Source organism: Chaetodon trifascialis, chromosome 7 (assembly GCF_039877785.1).
Source record: "Chaetodon trifascialis isolate fChaTrf1 chromosome 7, fChaTrf1.hap1, whole genome shotgun sequence".
In the NCBI taxonomy this organism is placed as follows: domain Eukaryota; kingdom Metazoa; phylum Chordata; class Actinopteri; order Chaetodontiformes; family Chaetodontidae; genus Chaetodon; species Chaetodon trifascialis.
Window position 1 is genome coordinate 23,629,938 of NC_092062.1, and position 17,090 is coordinate 23,647,027.

A 17,090-nucleotide genomic window follows, 5' to 3' on the forward strand; every position below is an offset into this window, starting at 1 on the left:
GAGAGCGAGAGTACAAGAGAGAGAGAAGGAGAAGAGAGGGAGGAAATGGAGATGAACAGGTAAGACAGGTTTATAGTGAAGGAACAAAACTCACAGTAAGTGAGGGTTAAACTGGAGCCTGACAACATTGTTCATCTGCAGCAATGAGAACATTTGGAGACAAAGTCAGCATTCACAAGAAGGCAATTAAACTTTAATTGTGCTCATTCATATGTCTCTACAGTGTACGGGATCAAACCACGACACACTTGAAACTCAATACCTTATTTATGCTTCTTGCCAGGAGTTTGCCTGAGTGTATGTCTGTAATAATGTTGTTTTTGAGAGTGCCATTTATAGAAAGCAGAACCAGGCTACGCAAGACTGAATTTCACACACCGAAATAACACAAAGAAAAGTAACTAAATACATGTCATATGAAGACGAAACTGTACTTTGTTCCATATTAGCTGCAGTAAATCCTGCTGCCTCGCTTTCAAGTTGATATGTTAGGTCATGAGGTTAAGTCATCACATATGGAGACCCGGTCCACTCAAGTACTTTGTCAGCCTCCCTGTTGAATGTTAGTAAATGAGCCATCTCAGTTAAGTCTTTTTTCCTCTAAAACTTTGCTTGACTGTTTCATCATCAAGACTACCTGGTGACTCCAATGACTTTCCAGCAAGAGGTCATGGTGAGCGGTCCTGCAGGGTTGAGGAAATACCGATGAGGCCCGACAAAATTCTTGTGGATTTCACGGTTGTCTGTGCTAACGTCGTAGTTGTTTGTCATGAAACATAAGATCGCAGTGTCATCGGAAGACACCATGCAGTTGTTTGTTCTGCCGCTGATGCATTTATTTATGTATAAAGTGAAACAATCATTGAGCTGCCAAAGGAGGGTCTGAGTGTTGGTTGGTCAGTGATTATGGTTACATACACAGCTGCATGTAAATGGTAATATTAGTGGAATATTCGTTTTCATTGGCCATGTGAACATCCTTTTTGGAATAATACAAAAAACTGGAATATTTTGGGCACTTAAACATAGTTATGGTGGCATGACAGATATGAACTGTACCTCCTTATTGATGAATGGATGTACATTAATTGCTGCAGTGTTTCTGGGAGAAAACAAGGTCACATGTTCAGTGTTCCTCTGTCCCTGCAAACTAGCACACACATCACAACAAAAGAGGCAAAACTTAAAGTAATCAGTGTCTCTTTAATTTACAGTCTCTAAGAAAAAAACAAAAAAAAAAACAGTAACAACACCTATTTAAAAAATGCAGTATTCCCTAAGCAGGTGACCATTAAACAATTACATGTGAATCTCAATCTCAGTATTGTACAAGTAAGACCAGCGCACCCACAGCAAGGCACAAAAATTATGTTATTCAATTATATGGACAGTTTGCCAAAAAGACATGAGCCTAATCCTCGATTTAAAGAACAAAATCATTGGAGATATGCACTGAAAAAAACCTTCTTATTCTATGATTAAACATACTGTAATCCTTGTCCCACAAACTACCCTGTATTTCTGTTTCTTACAAACTAAAGCTTACACTCATTTTGAAGCTCTCTTATCACAATGTTGACACAGTTTCACACAAAATACATAACCAATTAAATCATCATTGGCTGGAGAAAAGTTTGGAAAATGAAAAACACATCACAATCTATGACAGTAAGAACATGTTCTCCTTTACAGACAATGTCAAAACAGTGCCTAGCCAGGTACAAAAACTACAATGAGTGTCTTTGGAGGAAAACGTATAATCACTATCAATATTATACATTGATGAGTGGTGTCCAAGATCAATCAAAGAGCCACTGCAAAGTATAGAAATCTTTGACAGCAAAATGTTTAAAGAAAAATGTACAAGTAACTGTTCTCGTAATAGTCCTATGCTGCCAGCTAGTATCGCAGATCTGTTGAATGTAGCATTAAGAACTACCTTTGACCCCATACAGTTTGGTCCCATTGTCAGATCAGGGTCATCTGTAGAGTACCGAAGTGGTTAAACAGTGATATTTGCAACGTCAACATGAACTACAGTGTGCTTACTGGTGTCATTTTCATCCACAGCTCAAAACAACACGCTTGCTTTTTTTAAAAACTCGGCTGATTTGAGTCAATTTTAATCCATTCACCAGTACAACTATTTATCGTGGAGCCCACTCACAAAACATTTCGAGTATAAGGCACAAGCTGATTTGATCTAAGGTGTGATTTTTCTCTTGCAACTTAAAAATGTAAGTGTTATTAAGGAGTCCTTTTTAATCATTCTCACGAGAAGTGTGTAAAACCTACCAAAATGCTGCACTGAAAATTTCACTTTACCATACAAAGCAGAAGAATAAAGTAGCACAAAACCAAATTCTTTTGAGAAACAGCAGTTCACCCTGAAACAGTGCTTCTACTAGTTATGAGTTGTATCCTCATGTGGGAAATGGTCACGTCAAGTCAGAGTGAGTATCCTGTGCTGATATTAAAGCATAAAGGTTTTCCTAGTGATAGCTGAGTCTTAAACATTTTAATCTGCATTTTTGAATCCACGGTGGTGGATAAAATCGCTGAGTCAGATCCCATCATAACACAGAGGAACATTTAAGATTTTCAGCACGTTGCTTCACTGCTCAAGTATGCTCTCCATCAGTTTCTCCTTCTTCGTGGTCCTGTTCTGTCTCCTCTTCCTGTTTGCCACCTTGCTCCCCGTTAACGTGAAACTTGTCATGGGCCCATTTGGGGCTGCTGGTGTTGGGGGCCCCGGTGGCTTTGCGAATGATGAATCGTGCCCTTCCACGCGAGAAGCTTCCCCGTCCACGCCCTCGGTTGTCCACCCACTTGAATTCTGTCTCCCCGTCCCTGTCGTCGTGCTGACAGAAAAAGGGTGCAGGTGTGTCAAGGCAGGCTTGAGCTAAACGACGGCATGTGGTTAATTTAAACAGAGATTGGAGGCATGAATGGGAAGGAGATCAACCCTACCAAGTAGTATTTTCTGCTCTTGGGAGTGTACTCTGGGTCCCAGTCTTCATTTTTTGGGTGTGCTGCCATGTTTGGCATGTTGTTACTATGTGAGTAGTTTCCCCGATAATTGCCTCTGTTCCAGCCCCTTCCACGAATCCGGACTTGCTGTAATCAGAGAGAAAAAGACAAGGAATTGAAAAGCAGCAAAATCATTGACACAGGGCACACTGTGAAAAGAGAATATGCAGTTTATCTTAGCACAGCTATTTTCCTCCATCAACCCAACATCCTTTGCCAAACTTACAAAACCTCCACGTGGCTTCCCTCTTTCAGCTGATCCTGGTAACTCACTTTGACCCAGCTGGGCCCTGTTTAAGCCTTTATCTTTGGGATCAGACTTATCATGGGGTACATCCTCCTTTTGGGACTTGGAGGACGAGGAGGACGAGGACGAACTTGAGCGAGAGCGCTTCTTCTTACTTTTCCTAAAGGGTGAAATAGTACATGCAAAATCGTTCATGCCCAACTGTTTAGTATCAGGGTAGAAGAACGACAGTATTCAGTGTATTTGCAGATGATCTGAAACAGTACAGGGCAGCACAGGGCAGTTGCACATACTTTGATTTCTCGTGGCATTTGGAGAACTTTTCCACAGATCTCTCTCTACTAGAATCTGGGGAATCTGCCGTATCTCTCCCCCGATCCTGATTATAATCTCTTTCATGGGTGGAATATTTTTTACGGCGCTCAATATCCAAACGAAGGTCCATTGGATCACCCTTCATTTTTTCCCCGCCATCCTGAGCAAATCAAACAGAAAACAACGTCGCGGACAGATTTTGGATTAGCATGTAGGTCCTATCAGTCTGCTCTCAGCCAAGCTGGTTTGAAAACTAAATAGTGAGGTCCAAGAGTAAAGGGGGAAGGTCCTGGGTAACAGCCAGCTGGCTTAAATAAAACCAAGTGAATTTTCTGGTGCATTTAAAGTGCCAAACCAGTAGTTTTGCATGTTTGTAGGATTACCTAAAAATCTGAACCACTCTCCAAAGCATATGTTTTTAGATTTTTCTGCCTCCAAGGTAGCTTTTTAAATATAGGAAGAAAATCAACGGAAAAAAAACAAAACAACTTTGTTTCAGATAGGCAATCCATCACGTCAACATGTAGGCAGCTTTATATCGTGTCAAACTACAGGTCAATCATCAGAAGAGTGCGTTTTGAAAACCTCCTCACTGGTGCCTTCAAGTGCTTGTGGGAAAGTCCACAATCCAAGGCCTCATGAATCTGCAGCACTGCTGCAACAAATAGCACCAGCATATTTCACATCATCCTTGCTTGTTTGTCTTCCATGTGCAACGTGACATCCAGCAGCTGATTCCCACACGTTGAACATCAGAGCCAACTTGGTGCGTTCAGGTGTCGCCAACAAAGTGTTTTCAGAACAATCCCTGAATGTGCTCAGTGATGTATTTCCTATTTCAAACAAGTTTCAAGTCACTAACAGTTGATATCATACTGTAACTGTGAACTGATAGCAATAGCTGCCTGGAAGGTGGGAAGCCAATCTAAAAACATTGAGGTATGCTTTGGGAAACAGTAGCTGGTAGCCACTGTAAAGTACACGTACTGAGTAGTTGTTACTGTACTGTATGACTGGCAAAACCACTAGTATGGTTCTTTAACAATGGAAGAAGATAGGACTGTTCATGCTGACTTAAGTTTACTCAGTTTAAAGTATTTAGAAGTATATGCGCCTCGTGTTTACAAAGGCTTGACAGTATGTTTCCATGCGCATTAATGAAGAAAAATAGTAAGGGTTTACTCAGAAAGCATGTAAATATAAGCACAGGTGCATAAAGTGCTTGCTGTTGGTTATTTCCGTTCCTTATTTTTTAAAGAATACTTACGAAGACAATTGCTTAGAGTCCTTTGGCACAGTGGCTTCCATTTCTGAACTTATATGATTCATTAGCCTCGGTCAGGCTTGTGCCCACAGTCTAATCATGTGTGAAGGTGATATATAACAAACAACAAAGTCAAAGTGCCTTATTTTGCATTTCTTAGACTTTGTGCATCTCCATTCAAGGAAAGCCACAGGCTTTAAGAGTGCAGTCTAAAGGCATCTGGCTTGCTCACTCGTTTGCTGTTGTTTGTTTTTCCGACATACTTCATACTGCAAAATGTTCAGTCACCTTGTAAGTGCCATCCTCTGAGCTTTTCATCGCCTCAAAAAGTTGAGAGTGTTTCTTAAAAGCTCTGGGTGAAACATCAATTCTCCTGTGAGACAGAAACACATTTAAGACATAATAATTAAATACACATCGCACAGGAAGCACGGTACAGGTGCCAAAACAACCAATCATGAACTACGCTGAACCGCAACAACGACATAAAACAGAAAAAAGAAAAGAAAAATTGGTGGGAAAATAAAACTGACCTCCACCGAGCATGAGAACAAACAAGCCAAGATAGTCTGTGGATTTTCAGGTAGGAAAGGTGAGAAAAATACCTGAAATCTGTTAAAAGAGGAGGTGAAGCCACAGCACACTGAAGGTGAGAGGGTCACTCAATAGGCGACTCTACCTGTGTATCTCTGGGCTTTTTCTTGGCTTCATCATTTCCTTCTCTGCGGCTCGTCTTTGGTACAAGGTGAATCGCTCGTTTAGAGTCATTCCAGAAGACGGAAAGTGATGAGCTGTACAGGGAGACAGTTAAAATCGCTGTTAAAGTTGTTCGTAGTTCTAGAATCTTTTATCCAACTGCTACGCTGAATTGAACATCCCCATGTGCCATAGAATTTTATATAGGAAGTGAAACACCAGGAAGGCTTTGTTTTACAGAGAAACCAAGTTGTTTTTCACTAATTTGAAAGGTTGAAAGGTCATTTGTTGAGTAACTTTTATGGCCAAAGCTTATTAAGCATGTAGCATGATGTCAACAAATGAGACAAGTGTATAGTATATGTGAGGACAACAAGGCAGCACTCACCTTTGATGTGGTGAACAATGGTGACAATGTGTTGAGCAAACAGCTCAGAGGGACTCCTCTGTAACTGAGCATTTTGAACATGTTGAAAGATGGAGCGAAACTCCTGACCCTTTTTTGAGGACTGCACAAGATCCTGAGACAACTGTCGCTCCTCAGCTAAAATATCAGAAGAGCTGAAAGTGACAAAATGAACATTGTCATCGTCTGTATGCTCTTCCGCATCCAAAATCGGCCAAAAACAGAGGTCTCTGCTCTACAATCAGATAAAACAACATTCAAACAACAAAACCATTACAGAAGAGGCATTTTTTTCTTCATCATTTTCTGAAGAAGTCATCAGTTTACAGCAAAAGTGGTGCTACTGTTGTAAAGCCTACTGCTGGATGTACTGACATGACTTTTGGCTCACTGAGGAAAGATCTGGTGATGTTGATGATGCTCACCTTATCAGGTTATCTCCAAGGAAATCCATTCTGACATTTAGTTTGGCCTCCTGTTTTCTCGAGGACATGAAAGGTGAGTCCTCACTCCTGATCATAAACATCTCTCTGTCAGAGTTCCTCCTTGGTGGTGGTGTAGGAGATGAGATGGAGGGAGATTTTACCATTTTCCTGGCTTTGCCACCCATATCCGGGGACAGTTCCTCAAATTTCCCTGCTAACTCCCTCTTGGCGAGGGCAGCAGCAATGGCCGCCGCTTTATCCTGCTTTCTGCTGAGATATATGTCCTCTACCATAGCGTCAAGGTCACTGTTGGCCACCTGTGAATAGGCCACGTTCTGCCATTTGCCAAAGCATTCATCAAACATTTCCGGGGCTGAGTGAATGACCTTGCTCTTTGGCTTAGAGGACTCGTCCCCATTGTGCTGGTCATTGTGAAGTGGCTTTGAATGAGGCTTGATTATCAACTCCTCCTCTTCCTCAGCAGACAGAAAAGGAGAAGCTTTCAAAAAGCTGTTCAGAGACACTTCACCTTCAATGGCCTCTTTGTACTTTCTTGACACTGAGTCAGAGATATTTGTGGATGTTTTGCCATTTAATGTGCCCTCTTCCATATCCACATCATTGGCTTCTGTGGTCTTGCCATTTTCCCAAGTTTTAGCTTTTTTATTTTGCTCCTCCAAAAACCTAAACAATGACAAAGAGATTAACAGCTGCATCTAACTGGACATGCAAGGGCAATAATTAAACTCACAGAAATCCTACTGATTTTCTGATAAGATTTATCACTTTAGAGCCTCTACACAGGAGATTTTCTAAAACAACAGATCATGCTGTGTCTGGCAAGCAGTTTATCAATGAAAATAAAGACATAAAAACATGATGAATTTCAATGAAACTCCCCAAATACCTCCATTTTATTTTAGTCTGCTATGACAACCAAACTTAAGCTTGCAAAGTCAAGCAAATCCCAACATAAACTGACTGTTTGGTCTAAAAAAGACATGAGAAAACCTCAGAATTAATTTGAGAGAGAAAGAACAAAATCAGTCTTACTTTCTGAAAGCGATGGAGATTGCCGTTTTATCTCCATTCAGGTATTCCTCGTTGGAGAAGAAGTCAAAGCTGGAAAGCATCGGATTTAGACCTTCATGTGGGAGTTTTTTTGTTGAGGGTGAACTACACACTGTCTGCCGGGAGGGGGCGCCATTGCTGATGTCATTGGTGATTTTAGGGGAGGGACTAGACTGGTTTCCAGTCTGGCTGTTCTGACCAACAATAACAGCAGAGCTTGCCAGAGGACTCGCTCTCTTTGGACTGCTGCTGCAGCCTGTCAGGCTCTGCCAGCTCCCCTCAGTTTTCCCACTGCCTGCGCCTTCTTTGGTATCTCTTGCCAACACCTCGACACTCTCCACTGGCTCCCCATCTCCCCCCACTCCCTTTTGGACCTCCTTGGAGGCCGAGAGCTCCTCTTTCACATCTTTGGAGTTTTGGTTAGTCGGCAGCAAGGCTAGCCTGCTTTTGGGAGAGGCGGAGTGCGAGGAAGAGGAAGAATGCTGTGAGTGTCTGGATAATGGTGAGGACGATCGGTCAGAGTGGTGAGAGTGACCACGAGGGGGGCTTCCTGAGCGTTTCTGGAGGTTGTGAAATCGTCCTCGTGAATAGTTCTGGTGTTGCTGCTGCTGTTGTTGCTGTTGCTGTTTTTGAGGGTTGTAGTTCTGCTTATAGTTCTTCCATTTGGGGCGGCAGTTGTTATTGTTATAGCCACCACCCCCACCACCACGCTGGTAGCGTCCACGTGGGAAGAAGCCCCGCCCTCGGCCCCTAAAGTTGTATGGCCTCCGGAAGCCGCGGTGGTAGCCCCGGAACTCACGGCTATTCTGGTATCCCCTCTGATATTTCTTCTCCCGGTTGTGAGATGGAGAATGAGATCTTGATCGTGACCGAGACCTAGAGCTGTGGGGAGAAAAGCACACAATTAGTACTTTAGGTTAATGGACACTTAACGCAAATATAGTTTTTAAGGGTTCCTGACCAAAAAAAAAGTAATGCAATCCAATACAAGACTACCTGAAACTCTAAATCACAGCCTCTAAACTTAACATAGAGATAACATCTCTCTGATCCAATCTCAACAAAATGCAGCACTTACTGAACAGACACAGATGCATACATAGATACACAACCACTGCGTGTGTTCTCATAACATAACAAATATCTTTTCAGGCTGGTCAGTATGTAAAAGCTTCGATGTTGACTAAACATACAATGATAACAGCAGTGTTACAGGAAGTAAAACCAAAGGGATAACCACTTAAAACCAGAATTCGGCAAGATAACAAACCAAAAATGCAATTTTGCAGATTGTCACTTAAACCAGTGTGTTCAATTTTCTTTCAGAGACTCCAAACATAACAACTGAATCAGTCTAACATATGGAAAAGACATACAGTACCACAGAACACATGATACATAGATATGCAGTTGCATCCATAATCTATGTCATTTGGAGTTGGTAAAACACATGTTGGTCTTTAGGAGGCCAAAAAAGAGCACTGCATGGGGAAACGCAGAGATTTCAGTGTGGTGCTGAGCCAGGCTGCAGGATCAGACTCGTCCACATGGTGGCTCTGCTGCACTACTGATAAAAAGCCTTGTGTCGTTCTCTTGCCTGAACCTTAAACACCATGATACAGTATATTCTCTTTGGCAAATCAAAGATTTAATAAGCCTGACATGCTCTTTTAAAGCAAGACCGCATGTCAACACGACATCCAAACTGTCCACTGACATCTTTGACATTATGAAGTAGCAAATCTGGTGTAGACGTCAAACTAGTTCTGCATTGTTCTTTGAAGTATTTTCTCTGCAACTACATCTTCAGCAACTTTTCTACAACTGTCAATAAACACAAAGCCAGTTTCCCTCTTAAATATAATATAGAGACGCGTAGAAATGCCCAGGTATATTCAGAAATTTCCAAACACATACAAAGTCAAGTATATTGCAGAAAAATACTCTAAACTGACAGAACAAAGCAGTATCAAACCCCATGCAAACACATTCGAAAGCTATCTCAAAAAGCTAAAGCAGCAAAGGACTCACCTATCGTGTTTTTTCATTGGAATTCAGCGTGATTAAAGAAGGCAGCGCACTGAGCAGCACTGCACACTCACAGCGCGAGCTACAGATACTACATCTCCTCTGGCTAGCTCTGGTGGAGCACAGAGTCACATGGACTATATGAGGGGGGAAAAAAATCTGCTGGAATCCTTCGACACTGTGCTTGCCAGCTACATGGGCTGCTCAACCAGTTTGTTGAGGCTTTATAAAAGCATCATTTAGACACTATTTCCTGTTCTGACTGAGAAATACTACAGATATCGACAATTTAGTGTGGTCAGACAGATATACTGTAGCTTCTCTTATTAAACGCGTGTACTGAGTGTTAAAAGCAAAAGACAGTGAATGTGAGAGGGGAATTCAAGAAAAGCTCCACATTGAAGCTGTTTCTGTTTGACATTATCAGACCTTTCTTCATGTTGGGGATGTTTTGCCCTGAATATGTAGGGAAATGGGTGATTTCTGTGTGTGTGCGTTGCTTTTTTGGGTATTCATCTGTGAGTGTGTTTACAACTTATGCAAATGTGTGCATTCAGGCTTGTACAGTTCCGGTGTGACCACAAACCCATTTGCACATGCGAAAGGTGGATTCAGGCAGACCAAACCATTAGATTCCTTCCATGTCTCTTCTTTATGCTAACTTTAATACGTGCTGCGACACTGCCAGGAAACGAGCCGCCCTGCCATTTTATTGCCGTGCCACAGTCATTCTGCCAGAAACAGCACAGGCAGCATAGTGAAGCCTGACTTTTTCTGCCAAATGCACACCATAGTCGGCAGATAACCCAACAACCAGGGCATTTTTAATTACGCAAAGCAGCCAAAAACAAATGCTGCCCTTGATGAAATATTTTCATATGCCACTGAGGTCGTCTACTATGTAAATGTTTCCCATGCAATGCAAACTGCAATAATATTCACTCTAACTTGAGTAAGTTCACTAACTGGCAGCTAAACTCTTTCTCAAACATCAATTTCCTCTGGATACAGAAGCTGACTCCAAGTTTGAGTTAGACCCAAATCCATTAAAATGCCACACTAGCTCTGTCAATCCACTTGAGAGCCAGTCCAGGATCAAGACAAGGTCTTGCAGATGGAAATCAACAGATACGAAGCTAACGGGAAATGCTGACTGTAACAGAAGGCAGAACAGCTTGTTGACATTTCCACTGTCACAAACTACCAGCATATTTTTTTTTTACATGTCAGATCTTACCAGCACATTGCACAGCAGTCCTGCAAGACAAGTTCAGATTTAATAGGCAGGGTTTGAGTGGAAAAGGAACTGAGCAGGAAGCAGGATGATCAGCACTGATGTCTGTGCAACCAGGCATCACTGCCTGCTGCACCTGCTGCTAGTTTCTCTTTTCGGCATGATAAGTGACTTGTCGGTCACAGTCATTCATACTTTAGGTGAGTCAAGACCGTCTTCATTCATATCAGTAATTAAGAATCAGTAATTAGACTTGCGTTTAATAGTCTGGTCTGGCAACACAGGACATATTCAACAACAAATAAAATGCATTTGACCTCTGTACAGCCAATAGATTGTTCAGAAAGGAGAATTATTTAAAATGGACTCTACCCATAGCGGCGCTTCCTTGACCTGGATCTGGAGCGACTGCTGGAGCGAGAGGTGGAGCGGGATCTTGACCGGGACCTGGAGCGGCTCCGAGACCTCGAGGCGGATTTCGTGGATCTGGACATCGCTGCAGCCAGCCCGCCTCAAACTGTCACACAGAAGGGTTGTACGACCGAGTTAGGATTTTGAGGAAATGTAAGATTGCAAACAATACATGTGTAAAAAGACTTTTGGTTCTTTAATCCCCTACTCAAGGCATTGGCTGCATGGAGTGGATATTACTCAACGACTGGAGTAACAAATATCACGCACAAAAAATAAATTCAAAGAGAGCGAAGAGGAAAGTCCATGAAATACAATATCCAGCAGAGATGAGCCATCCGAGATGCGCCTTAAAAGCCACCGTAACGCAAAAGCTGAGTGAAGACACACAACAGCTGTGAAAAAGGAAGGCAATCTGTTGAAGTGTACGGCATCCGAACACATCCAGTTTTATTTAGTCACTGATGATTTGCATAGAGGGCAGTCTTAGGTCAGTCATCTGACTGCTTAAATGTTGAACCCACAATAAAATGCTAACACATAAATAACGGTTATCAGTAAGATAGAGCATACATTCTGAATTTCCTCCCCTGTAGAAGATTGCAAATCAGCTAAAATGATGATTCAGCTGTCTGGTCACTGTCTTCACACAGAACGACAACGCAGTTTTCAAATGAGTTGAAAGAAAGGCAGCACAGTTAAAGGTACGAAAGTTAAAGGTACGAACAGATGTGGCTAAAAATATGTCACAGGAATGATCGTTTAGAGGAAGTAATAAAAGACCACTAAACGCTCGCTGAACAGAACAGGCCTCAGCTTGATGAAAGCAAAGCTGCTAAATGCATTTTTGAACCATATTAGACATAAACTTGGTAATCTTTATATGCCTCGTCATTCATGATTAAAAGCCCTGGTTACTGTTAAACTTGCACTTGTTTAGCCCAAAGTTAAATACTTACAGTCGCAGTCAACCCGCTAGATTGATGAGAGAATGGTTTACTCCCTCTAGTTACTGCACATCACATTTTCTCATGGTTAATGATCTGCTATCAGTCTGCTACCAGAGAGATGCTCCGCATGCTCAGTGCACTCAGGCTTCAGTATACTTATAACTTCAAAAGATGTTTTTTTTTTTCTAATGCTCTAATGCTTCACTTGTATACTCCCCAGATTATGAATACATATCTATAGCAGGAGCATCTAGTTCCCTCCAAGGTCCACAGGGCTTTATCTGTGACATATGATCCTCGGAGTCCGATAAATGCCAGGGATCAAATAACTGATCTTTCATTATGAGAGTCATCTTCAGGGACTTTGAAAGGAGGAAATTGCAGACTACACATGACAGGGATTTCAAAAGCAGTGCACGCTATCACATGGTGGTCCCAGTGTGTATCCTTTCTACTATTTAGGAGGGTATTGAAATGGATCCATCTTCCCCCGCCTCCTCCTCGTGCTCTATGAACTTCCCACTCTCCTCATTCCTGGCAGCGTGTTGTTTTTGGCTTTTGGAGAATAATTTCCTGACGGTCCAGCCTCAACAGAGCGTCAATTTAGCTTACTGTGCACATTTCAAGAATGGCACTCAGATGTGCCCCCTTCCTGCATGTGGTAGCTAAACAGAAACATAAATAAATCGGAACAACCTTCTTAATTTTGCTTTATGCAGCAAATGAGTAACCCCTTTGGGAAAATGTTGAGGGGAGGTTTCATTCTCATTGATTGTTTTCAGTTTGTTATAATAGCTGGAATAAAATGTTTCAAACCGGCACATCTGTGTTTCAGACATTTTCATATGGCTGAAAATAGTTTCCATGAAACTTTTAAATAGGTGTCAGCAGAAACTGTACACAAAACAGCTATACAGACTTTCCCAGCAGAAGTAACTGTTACGCTATGACTTCTTTATTAACACACTCAAACACTGTCCTGGCCTCCTGTATAGAATTCAGTAGAATTGAACGGTGGGATCTGTTTCGATTGCCTCTCTCTGAACACTCGATTGATAACCAGCTGCAGCTGTCCCCGCTCTGCACTGTGTGGTCGGCAGCCTAATCACTGCGATTTCAGCCCCTCAAAAAGGCTGCGGTAAGCCTGCTCTTTAATCACTCACTCCCAGATTTGCACACACAAATGCTGTTAGTGACATACATGCACACAAATGCACGCACACGTCTTGCTACACTTTTGAGGACTTGTAGTTGATCACATTTTGACCCTGATGTTTACTTTATCACCTTTTCCACATCGCAGCATTGACCTAACCACTTCATCAACAGACCAACCTCATTCATTTGCTTATCAGCCCTGAAATGACTCTGTAACTGTTAATGCCATTACCCTTATCAATTGTGAACCAAATCCTAAAACCACAATTTCAAAAAGGGCCTCTGTTTGAAACATAAATAAGAACAGAAAGCAATCATTTGCAAACGAGCTGTGTTTACTGACAACAGTTTCACAAAGTGTTCCTGAGCCCACGTAGTAACATCCTTTAAACAATCACGTGTTGATAAAGTGGTGAGCCTCGCTCCATCCTTGCTTGTGAACGACTGAGCCTTTCCAGGATGCCCCTTATTATGAGCCTGTTTACCTGTGGAATGATCCAAACAGGTGTTTTTGAAGCATTCAACTACTTTCCCAGACTTCAGTTGCTCCTGTCCCAACTTGTTTGAAACATGTTGCTGCATCAAAGCATCCCAACTTTTCTGGGAGCAGGGTTGTACATGATGCCATCACAAATGACAGCACAGTGCTTCAAAAACATCTTTCATGGTTTGAAGTCTAACTTCGGTCTTCCTGGCTCCAGTATTAGAATTTTATTGCTGAGTCTCTTTGCTATTGATGATCTGATGCTTACAATATCAGGTATGTGAGTTGTCGTAAAATAGAGAATATTGGCAAAATGTAATTAACTGAACATCACAAAAAATATTAGGAATTCTTGAACTGATATCCTAATGGACATCATTAGTCACCTTATTTAAAAAGACAGCAGGAAGAACACGTTAACAGGAACCACATGCAAAACTGGACAAGCAGGTCTTCAACATTGTAGGATTGAAAACAATCGCAGGAAAGAACCCGAAAGAACTGAACCGGAGAGAATACGGTGAACAAATATGGTTGAAATAGTAAGACCAAATGAAACTGATAATGGTTCTCACATGGGTAGAAGTTTGAGACCATGCACACGCAAACATGATTAAGATTCCCTTTGGAGTAGGGAGCAACAGCTGTGTAATCCTCATCACCTGTTTACTTCGTGTAACAGCAAAAGTAGCTCCGATCAACAATGGTCCGGCAACTTGATACAAAGCTCAAAGCATACGGGAAGAAACACTCCACTCAATCAACTGCCCTATCATTAAGACTGGGATGCCACAGTGGCAGCTGGAATCACATTTGCTATCTATATGCGCCCCAGAGACACCCCACTCGCTATTTCAGAAAAGCCACAGCAACTGTCATTGGCACAATCTTTGCTTGTTGAAATGTGGCAGTCCCCCTTCGGATCCCCTCAAGACACTTCACATGCTGACGCGGTTAATGGATAGCAAAGCCGCTGGCAGCGCTGTTCGAGGCGAGATAAACCCTCCAGCTTCCTTCTTCAGTTCTTAAAAACTTCTGAATAGCTCCATTCAATCCGTTATGTCTGAATGAGTATTAGCCGACTTTTCTTTGTCTTCAGGGAGCTACTCCAAATGCTGGAAAGACAAACAGGCGGCATCACGCAGAGATTTCCTGCCACACTATCCTCTGCTAATCATTAGCAATGACAGATGAGAACATTCAGATTGCCATTGAACTTGTTTAATGATACCATGATCCCAGTTGCAGCTAAGTAAGGCATTTTAGTCATTCCAATCTTTGCAGGTTTTCTGCTGGTTTTTATTCCTCAGTTCTGTTTCTGTTTTACAACAACAATCAACAGTTTGTTAAAGTAGCATTTGGCACTGTACATTTTCACAATGCATAATGAGACTACTTTGCCCTGGAAAATGGCATACACGAGTGCCACCGAGGCATCATCACACCGACATGCTTCTCAGCTGTCTGTCATCACCACGTCTGAGGAACTCAGCTGCATAGAAGAGGGAACTCATCAGCTGAAGGTCCTCTCTATTTTGGTCGGTTGGGAACAGCCCGGGTATGGGTTTGAGTTATAGTTCTGTTTCCAAGTGTATTCAGTTGTTCGTGTTTTCCTGCGCCTTAAAGTCTGTATAAAGCCAGAGACACGGTTGGTGTTTATGTTTTTAATTATGGTTGGCATGTCGTATAACCAGAATAGCTTCCTCTCTGGTGAAACACCGGTTGATTCCATGCACTGAGTTACTTGCATAAATGGCATTTATGTGTTCATCATCTACTATATCTCAATGTCAGCAACAGTTTCAAGCCACATACGAGTAGTAGGTTGATTAAATGATCTGTATATCATCACAAAGACAGCACAGAAAAGTGAAAACAAACCTAAATGTGAAAAGTGCTCCTTCAGGATGTGCCAGCATACTTAAACACGGGCACACCTTTTCACTGGGTGTGTACTTTTGAGTAGCTGGTATTTGTTAAAGAGGATCAACCTCAACCAGGATCCTGTAGCTCAACAGGAAATTGCATGACAGCGTTTTCAAAAAATTTTTTCCCATATCACAGGACCCCAGAAATGAATGAGCGTTAGACCACAAAACCCATTTAGATAAGGATTTACAGGAAGCTCCTGTCTAAGAGATGATCCTTGTTGCTATATATGACTTCTTTAGGCTTGGTTCAAGATTGTGGCTGTTTACACGAGGTGGAGGGACAGCTTGGTGAAACCTGCAATCACAACAGTCATTCTGTCATTGGGCTAACCGCTAAAAACAGCAGTCCTAGAACTGGTGAAATTAAACATCTCGTGCTACTGAGGTGCCCCTTCAGTCCTCCGGTGGTCCGAGGGTGCCCTTTGGAAATCACTGAACGATGAAGCAGTACTCAAGACTCAGGTGTTGACTGACAGCCAGCTCATCAAGGCTGTGGCTGCTGGATTCAAAGCGTACTGCACAGATATTTTCTCTACCCTCAGTGAGATGCACTTTACTCCAAATGGCAGCATATCAGAGGAACGGGGTTACGTCCAGGATGGGAAGGACCGAGCATCCTCCTGGAGTGTCCTCGTGTGCGTAATGACGCATCAGTCAATACGAGAAATTAACAAATCTATCAGGAAGACGCACTAATCACATCAGGAGAGCTTTCAGAGCTCCTTCTGAAGATTAAATCCCTCTGTGTGGTCAAGCAGTTCACTGACCAAACCTTGACCACAGTGTTATGTCAGAGTTTGGCGGCAAATAATATTTCATATCCTTGCGCTGCGCAGCTTTCCTTTAAACGACTGGAAGCCTCGTTTTCCACGGTGCTGCTGAAAACACTTAATTTTGTATACATTCATTCCCATTGTCGATCAAATAATAGCCCCAAAAATGGAAAGAAAAGGAAAAAAAAAAGCTACTTACTGTTGTCGTTCAGCGTCAGCGCGTCACATTCAGGCGGCACGATGGATACTGCAGAAACGAACTAAAGACAGTTTCTCCTCGTTCTCCCGTGTGTCTGTGCTGCTGCGGCCAGCTTATGTCAAGTGCGTGTGTGTGTGCTTGTGCGTGTATGTGTGTGTCTGCTGGAGTCTGCGGTGTTCAGAGGAAGGGGGTGTGACTGCTCCGTGAGGCTCAGAGGTTCATATTTCCTTCCGCCTTCACCGCCGTCTGTCAAAACGCCTCCGTTGCGTCGCGGTGAGCGGGAGCGGAGACCAGCGCGTTGGAAGGAGAAGAAGCCTATAATGAAATCGTTCAGTCATGGCAGCATAATAATCCCTGACGAAAAGACACTGCAGCGACCGTAGTCCCTGAGGGAGCTGCTAACTGGGGATAGCTACTGTGTCTGGACCACACAGTGCCATTTATTCTGGCGCTATGGTGAAATTATTG

The 17,090-nt window shown here is 42.5% G+C and overlaps 1 protein-coding gene across 2 annotated transcripts; it reads right to left on the minus strand.

The window, feature by feature from the left end:
- Window positions 1-1,184: 1,184 nt before the first annotated feature.
- On the minus strand, window positions 1,185-16,772 carry thrap3a (thyroid hormone receptor associated protein 3a). Of its 2 annotated transcripts, XM_070967021.1 has the most exons (11): window positions 16,623-16,772; window positions 11,089-11,233; window positions 7,437-8,336; window positions 6,384-7,067; window positions 5,941-6,113; window positions 5,536-5,647; window positions 5,145-5,229; window positions 3,571-3,752; window positions 3,257-3,437; window positions 2,971-3,117; window positions 1,185-2,861 (listed from the first exon to the last, which is right to left on the minus strand). In XM_070967021.1, exons 2-11 carry the CDS (start codon window positions 11,208-11,210, stop codon window positions 2,622-2,624), a joined length of 2,826 nt encoding a protein of 941 aa, XP_070823122.1. In that variant the 5' UTR covers window positions 11,211-11,233; window positions 16,623-16,772; the 3' UTR covers window positions 1,185-2,621. The 2 variants fall into 2 exon arrangements, with proteins under 2 accessions (XP_070823122.1, XP_070823123.1); XM_070967022.1 differs by lacking the exons at window positions 11,089-11,233; window positions 16,623-16,772 and adding an exon at window positions 9,486-9,591.
- Between the last annotated feature and the right edge of the window lie 318 nt (window positions 16,773-17,090).